Here is an 8,582-nt window from a genome sequence, read left to right on the forward strand (position 1 = left end):
ATAAGGCCTTAAATGGTCTGGCTCCTTGCTATCTGTCTGATCTTCTTTCTTATCGTTCCTCTTGCTACTCTCTTCGCTCTGTTACAAATAAACTTCTTGTTGAACCTAGAGCTAAGCTCACCACTTATGGTTTTCGGTCCTTTTCTTTCGCTGCTCCGAGACTTTGGAATAAGTTACCTTTGAATATTCGTTCTTGCTCCTCAGTTGCTAGTTTTAAAAGCAGACTCAAAACGTTTCTTTTTACATTATTTCTTGATAATAAGAAATTTAATTAGTTATTTGTTTCTTTTTAATCATTTTCGTTTTTTATCGCCTGGTTTGATATTTCTTTCATCATTTGATTTTATCATTATCATTTCAATAATTGTTGTTTGAAATAATAAGAATATTTTTATAGATCGTTTTTAGAATTAATAATATTTATTGTATAATAATATTCCATAGAATTTAGTGTTTTTAAATCGTTTTTATTGAAATTACTGTAAATTGTAAATTGTAAAGCGCCATGGACAGCGATACATGGATATGAGCGCTATATAAATAAAGTTATTATTATTAAAGTTTATTATTATTCACGATAGCCGCCATATTGGTTTTCAAATTGTCATGCAAATTAGCAATGTGTTATGCTGGGGGGCAAACATTGGAAAAAAGGCAAATTGCGGAAAATCGACTCGTCGAAATATTGAAATAACATTGCTAAAAGTACATTTTAGAATTTAGAATTAAGTACCTTTTATAATAATTTTATATCTTTTGATTGCCTTTGACATTTTGACTTTCTACTTCGTTATCTGCTTATTTTTCACTAAAAAAACATCGAAGTAACTTGTGTAATCATTCTATTTTACTACTTAGGTGATAAACATTCAATCAACGTAAAACAAATCATCTGTGTGGCTAAGATGTTCGTTATAACCTCTCGAACTTGTGTTGTTTGCCCCCTCACAAGTGTGAAGCTAATTTGCATGATAATAGTAAATCCAACATGGCGGCCATCGTGAATAAGGTATATTGTTACAAATATTCTTTGGAGCAACTTCAGAATACCCCGCCACAGCTAACCACTATTGTTTCCCCTATGCGGCATCTTTTGAAGAACGAGACTTAATACAATAGAGCTTATTCTTATTCAATGAAATGCAAATAAGTGGCGGGGTATTCTGAAGTTTAGCCTATTCTTTCTTCATTCGCATTATAACCCGGGCATTATAAGGAAATGGAATGACTTGCCAGGATACATTGTACATGCCGAATCATTGTCTGTTTTTAAGACTAGCCTTAAAATTTACTTAAATATTAATTGAAATTTTATTAAATCAGTAGCTATTAAATTTTATCTATATAATTTTTGTAAGTTTTTAGTTAGGGAAATTGTTTTATACAGGGTTAACCTCATGATTTCCCTTTTCAGGATGTTTTTTATATTTGTGTCGTAACTTCCTGAATAAAATGTTATGTTTTTTTGTTTTGTTTTTAGATTCGTTGTTATCCTCTCGCAATCGCTTCATCTTCGGACAGGTTAAGATTCCAGCGAGAAAACAAAGAGAAAACATCAAAGAAAATTATCTACATTGTCTCAGGGAAAAACCACTTGGGAAAACCTCTTTATGCCCGTGTAGACACTGACGTGATTGGCTGTCGCCAAATGGTAACCCGTGTGCACTGAGGCATTTGTTCCCGCTGGGAAGAGCAATCCATGGATGGGAAGAGCCGGATTTTTTGGCCCATTGCCGGCGCGTGACAGTTTCGACTAAACCACTCAGAGAAGCTGACGAAATTCAAGACTTGGCTCGCGAAATGCTTCGGTAGGTGAGCAACCTCATTCACGGCCGGATAAGAAAATTGCTAAACAGCTGAACGTTCCTCGAATTTTCTTGTTCTTCACGACTCTTACGAGCGCTAAATAATATGTATCTGGAGGGGATATCATAGGGCTATACGGAAAAGGGAATTTAATTTATCGGGATTGAGGACTTTTGCGTGTGAAGGGTGTTCACTTCGCTTAAATTAAACGAGTGTGGATTTCAATATATCGACAATGGCTTATGAATCGACACAAACTTAAACTCTCTTATCACATACAATATATTAATAGTTATGCATTGCAAAATCACGTTGTGAGCTTGGGGAGCCGATAGTGAGTCATTTTAAAAACAATTTTAAAATTATATTATATGGCTGTGTTTCACAAGGACTGGGAGCTACCAAATTCACGAATCTGATTGGCTGAAATCGATATTGACCGCGGTCAGGAGCCCATGACCGCGGTCTAGATTTTTCCATCTAGACCGGTAATGTTTTGCGGTGAAAAAGTTGCAAACTCAAATGCAAAAATACTTAGTTTTTTTTTTCTACCAATACTTATTTATGGAAGTGCCAAAAAACTAGGCTCGATTTCCAGCCGTTTTGGGAGTCCGGTATCATCCTCCTCCCAACGAACGTGGGTGTGTGGCAAGGGACGCTAAGAATTTAAAGAATTTAGGGAGATTTCCCACAAAGAAATAAACCCGGTAAGTCACCGACTTAGTTTTTCAGGTAATTTTCAAAAACTGAAATTTAGAGGGCCTTTCTGTGGACCTGTCGTGTTGCCATGGTAACCGATATGACGTTATAAGTGCCCATATATTACCCAACAATAGAGTTGCGAAGATATTTATAGTTTGCATACACTATGAAATATCCTTCTTTGGTATCTTTCATCGTTTCTAAAACACTATAGCAACGAAAAACCCTTTCAAGCCTCCTTAAGCGCTTTAATTTGTTAATTATTTAGACTTTTTCTTCAACAATCGCAGCAAAATATCTGGCGCGGACAACAACTGCGGAATTGTATCCCGGTTGGGATAGATTTGAATTTGTTCTGGGGCATGTGACCAAGAATCATCCAATCACAGTGCTTGTTTTGTTGAGTGAAACAAATATTAATGTATGTCCATACCAAAAGGAAACTATTCTAGTTTGTTGACAATAGACAACAACTTTAATATTATGCAACCAAATATAATCAATCAATCCTAGATAAAACATTTTTCATCATTATACTAAATCATTTGGCAAATACAGTGAAAACCAGTGACTAAGAACCTTCCATTTTAAAATTTAGCCTAAACAGGTTCTTGAAAAAACAGTAATCAACACAGATATTTAGTTTCCAAATAGGTCCTTCTTTTCTGTTGCAAAAGATCACATTGTAGATAATGGAATTTTCGTGGTACTTGGCATTAATCTCCTATGCAGCAGCCAGTGTTTCCCTATTCCTTATATAAAATTTGAATAAAAGTTAACCCATTGACTCCCAGGGGTTACCCATTGATGAGTAAAATCGTCTGGCGTTCGACAGAGTAAAATACTACGTATGGTCGGTTCAGGCCGGCTTGGGAGTCATAGGGTTTATTAAATATCAAATTAAATATTAAATGTTTACTTTGGTTTTTCTTTGTATTAATAAAAATAACTATGATAAATAAAATTGAAGTATCACATGAATCTTCAGAAAATAACATGAATTTACTGTAATTCCTTTTCCAATTACAACGTAACAGATTAATTGAATGTGAAACTGTAGTTCATAGAAAATATCTGAAAGTCCGCATGAACAGCAGAGTGAAAAGATCTTAAGTTCCCACCAAGACCCTTTTGATACAACTAATTACCGATCAACATTATAGAGGATACAACTTAGTAATCAAAACTCATAGTGATCCAGTCCTTGAAGTTTGATCAGTTGGTCATCAGTTTTATCTGCAGTAATGAGGCATCCAGTTTTCTGAAATTGTTGTACTGTCCAAACTAAAACTCTTAATAACCCTGGCCCCTGTATTATATTGATGCATGTAACTGCTTAAGTATAAATTAAATTTGATTTTCAACAGTGGTATTTAGATTCCAATAATTAATGTGGCAAGGAACCTTTTTCTCCAGGGAGAACCCGAAATGTCAATAATAATATTGACATTAATTATTAGGTATCTTATTAATTTTGCCAAAGTGCACACATATCTTTTAGATTGTAGAAAATAAGAACCTGTTTCAAATTTTAGGCTTATTAATTAAAGAGGTTCTTGTATGGATGGGGTCTAAGTGACAAATTTTAGCCTAACAGGTTCTTACTCACAGAGGACGTCCCATGTTTTATGAGTCAATAAATCAATGAGTCAATGAGTCATGAGTCAAATGAGACTCACAGTCAATATAGCAATAATTTATTGATTAAGCCTAAGCCCTCGTTTCAGTGATTATGCACTAACTCATTGACTCATAAATAGTGTACACCCCTCACAGGGTTTTACCGTGACAGCAATTATTAATTTAAATCTAATGGCCATTTTATAGCCCATGTTACATGTACTTTCCAAAATCTGCAACTATCCTTCACAATACGTACATACATCTCATTACATAGAAGGCTGATTACCTGTTCAGTAATAGTAATAGGACTGAGTGAAGTACAATAATTATTATTCAGGGAGTAAACAGGCGAGGAATTTGCACACAAGGCCGATTGAAATTAAGAGCACAATTACCCCTGAATTGTACGACAGGAAGTCCTATTACTAATTAATCGTAACTATTACAAATGCAAGGGGTAAAAAGTCTTTGAATACCTTTTGTGTGAAAATCAGCCAATCAGATTGCAAGGATCACCATTGATCACTAAATGAATGTGATATGGATACAAATTATTAATTATTAATAAACCAAATAACACTTTTGAGTGTTAAGTAAAATAAAATAACTATATTTAAAATCCTAAAATATCCTAAAATCTCAAACGCAAGCTATAGTAAGACTGTTAACTGTACAGGCTATAATGATAAACTAAAAATAGATGAAATCTGTATAGGAATTAAATCGTATAAACTTGCTCATGCATTTAGTGATTTAAGGGAACAAGTGATATTTTGAAAGTTATCAAAATTGCTCGAGCCATAGGCGAGTGCAATTTGAGAAAATAATAAAATTAATGTATATCTAGAGCCCTAACAAATCACACATGTAGGTAACAGTTGTGACTATAAAAATATTAACTACTGAATTAATGATAATTTTTCATTTCTTTTCAATTTCATTTTTAAGAAATACAAACAAATAAAGCTTTAACACTGCAAGACAGTAAAAAGGACAGCAGTCTGTTTGAAAATTGCAGTGACTACTGTATTCCAGATTACATGTAGCAGTATTAATTTTTTTTAACCTTGGAGCAACACTTGACACCGCAATTTTTATAATTTTAAGAATAAATTTAAAATAGCAGTCATCACAAATTTCCAGCAGCTTTTTTCTAAATTTGCAGCAACGACCCTGCTTGGCCTGCAAATGGAGGATCGTTCTAAATTCTAACCTGACAGAACAAAGCGTTTTCTCTTTAACAAAGTCTACGGTAGGTTCTGACAAATTAATAATTTGCTACGTCGGTTCATCTAATCACTATCATTTTTACCGTTAACACATTTTGCCATCTCATTTATAGCATTTCCAAATTCTTCAACAATAATCTCTGGATCTGGTAGCACTGCCGAATCACTGTGAACTCCAATAATAACTTGCCCTGCATAACTGAAAACGGACATTGCGACTCCAATATTATGATTGTGTGGGGGAAAAAACATCAAATATTTCAAACGGCTGCCTTTAACGGTGTACATCTGTTGTGGACCTGGGAGATTTGAGAAAAGGCAACTTGTTTTGTCGCACAGAACTTTATTTGAATAAGTGTTCAGGAACTGTGGAAAGATCCCTTGTGAAATGGATATGATTCCAGCTGTGATGAATGGTGTACCAGACACTTTTATTTCGTTCATGCGAGCTCTAGTTTCGTACAGTTGTTCAAGAATGCCATCAGTAGCCACAGCCATTTTGGGAAAGATGAATGAGAAATAGTTATCAAAGTGAAGTTCTTTAGATGGTGGACGGACATCCACAGGAACAGAAGCCGTCACATCTACAGGATTCTCCACACCTTTTTTCTGGAAGTACTTCCTCAGTGCACTTGTAAGGCAAGCCATTATTACATCATTGACAGTTGTGCCTGTAGCTGATTTGATCTTTTTTATCAACTGAAGGTCAAATGCTTCATTCCATGCAATTTTTTTCACTCCACTGAGATTTGGCCCATGTAAAATAGATCTGTCAGGAGTTGCTAGGACAAGTTCGAACAAGTACTTAGGAGTTATAAACGCAGCCTTAACCAGGAAAAGTAACCTGTTGGTGGTCGAAAACTTTTGTGGTTCTTTTTGAGGAATAACTTTATCAGGAAGTTGGTAAAGGAGGAATTTTACATTGGAAACTCCATCAGCAAGAGCATGCGACAATCTGAGAAGGACAAAAAGATCATTCTTGCCAAAGTTTGTTGGAATGCAAACACATTGCCAAGGAGATCTTTTTGCAGGTAAAGGCTCCATGCTCAGCCTAGAAACCAAAGCCATCAACTCGTCTTTTGATCGAGGAACCTCTCCCTCCCATTTCAACACATGGTTTTCGATGTTGAAGGATGGGTCCTCTCGCAAAAAGTACTGAAACCACCCAGGCCGAATATAGCAACGAGTTCTATAATAGATCAAGTCCCCGTTTGCTGTCTTTCCGTTCACAAGCCGCTCCAAAATAGCTTGGCTTAAAAGCTTTATTCTATCTTCAACCCTGCCGTCGAGTTCGAAGCAAAACACTGAACTGAGAACATATTGCTGTTGACTGTCGTCCGATACCCACATGGAATCCATTCCCGGAAGATGCCGTTCACCGAACACCTTCTTGACTATGACACGCTCAGCGATCTTCAAAATGTAAAACAACCCAAGTAACTGCAACAAAGGAATCATCGGAACGAGAATAACAAAAACAAGCTGATAAGAGAGGAGACATTCTGCAATAAACCTCGCAGTTGACAGTAAAACTCCTACAGATACCATTCTGTATGAAATCTGATGATATACATATACCCTTATGGGTTTCTGACAATATACAACCAAGCTTTTAAACTTACTGACTTGAAATTCTTGATGGCGATTGGGTGGGTGCACTGAACTTCGAACCAGCACGTGATTGGATTCCAGTTGGAGTCAACCTGCGATCATGACGAACCAATTGACGTACCATTGATTGATGGTTTCCGAAAATGTAAACGACCGTGTTAATAGATAATAACATAACAAGTACATAATAGACTTCACAACAAAGAAAAGACATTCCAATGATATTTTTGCATGGTAACCTGGAATTGCGCAATTAAACAAACGGATGATTAAACTGAACATGTATTCGTGAATATCAACTTCCTAAGATGTTGCTATTTTCTGTTAATGAAGGATAAAAGGTGTTAAGGCTTGCATGGCTTAACTCCTGTGTTGAAGTTCAAAGCCTTTTAATTTACTCTTCAATCAACACTGACAGTGAAGCGGTGAAAGTGGACTTATTGCTCGGAGGGGAGGGGAGGGGGGGACATCGCATATATAAAATTTTCCCCAGAACACCCTAAGTGAGACCAAAATCACGTTAAATCCGACATTTACACCCCTAAGCGCGACGACAAGCATCCCCACACCTTTCATATGCGAGTACCACCCCCCCCCCCCCACCCCCCGTTCTTATTGCGCTAGGGTCTATACCACACGCTATGGCTTTGATTTCTTTGCCCAGGCAGCTGTGCAGTAGATAATGGGACTCCCTTCCTAATGATATTAAGATGCAATAGACCTTTTCACGATTTTCTTGCACCATATTGGTTAGGGGACACACGTGGCTTAAATTACAGGGAATGTATGAGAATTTTGCGGACTAAATCCTGACGGTTGTGGATAGCGAGAATGCCTCTCAAAAAACGCTTGTCTGGGACATGCCGTCAAAAATCCTTCTACACCCTCGGTTATCTTCGGAAGTTGTCGGGAAATCTTCGGCAATCTTCGGGATTCTTCGGAAATTTTCGGACGAATACTATCTAGACGTCTCCAGATTTTCGTACTCTGGGGGTTGGCAGGTATGCAAAGTTGTTAGTGACATTGACTAAAAAATTTTTTCAGAACGTAACGGGAACGAGGGAATGGGGGACAAGGAATATCTAAAAGGACCAGTATCTAAAACGTGGAATCTTTTACTGCGCCTTTCAATAACATGCGGACTCTACAATTCAAAGCTCAATCGACAAATGCGTTTTTCGCTACCGTCAATCAAATGTTCGGTGGCTCCTCCCAGCTTCCGACTATGTTGACTGAACTGGGCTCAACGATGTGATTTGATTACTGCGCGCTCGACAGTAGTCGGAAGCTTCGTAGCCGCCGAACATTTGATTGACGGTAGCGAAAAACGCATTTGTCGGTTGACCGTTTGAATTTAAGAGTTCGCATGTTATTGAAAGGCGCAGTAAATAGGAAATAATTAGAAAGGATTCTCATTATAAATGTGAATCTCAAAAATGGGGAATCCGTAAAACAAGAAATCTTACCCCCAGAAAGAAACGGGGAATGTCTTTTCACTGTTACTAGCCTGTGAAGGGGCGTCCTGGTTGGAAACTGAACGAAATCATGATCATCGATAAGCGAGATAATATAGCACAAAAAGATGATTTTAGTTGATTTATTTCTGCAAAG

At 36.8% G+C, this 8,582-nt stretch overlaps 1 protein-coding gene across 1 annotated transcript; it reads right to left on the minus strand.

The window, feature by feature from the left end:
* Positions 1-1,844: 1,844 nt before the first annotated feature.
* On the minus strand, positions 1,845-6,908 carry LOC138003908 (putative diacyglycerol O-acyltransferase MT1809). The gene has a single exon (XM_068850222.1). It carries the CDS (start codon positions 6,906-6,908, stop codon positions 5,424-5,426), a length of 1,485 nt encoding a protein of 494 aa, XP_068706323.1. The 3' UTR covers positions 1,845-5,423.
* Positions 6,909-8,582: the final 1,674 nt, after the last annotated feature.

Source organism: Montipora foliosa, chromosome 1 (assembly GCF_036669935.1).
Source record: "Montipora foliosa isolate CH-2021 chromosome 1, ASM3666993v2, whole genome shotgun sequence".
Classification (NCBI taxonomy): domain Eukaryota; kingdom Metazoa; phylum Cnidaria; class Anthozoa; order Scleractinia; family Acroporidae; genus Montipora; species Montipora foliosa.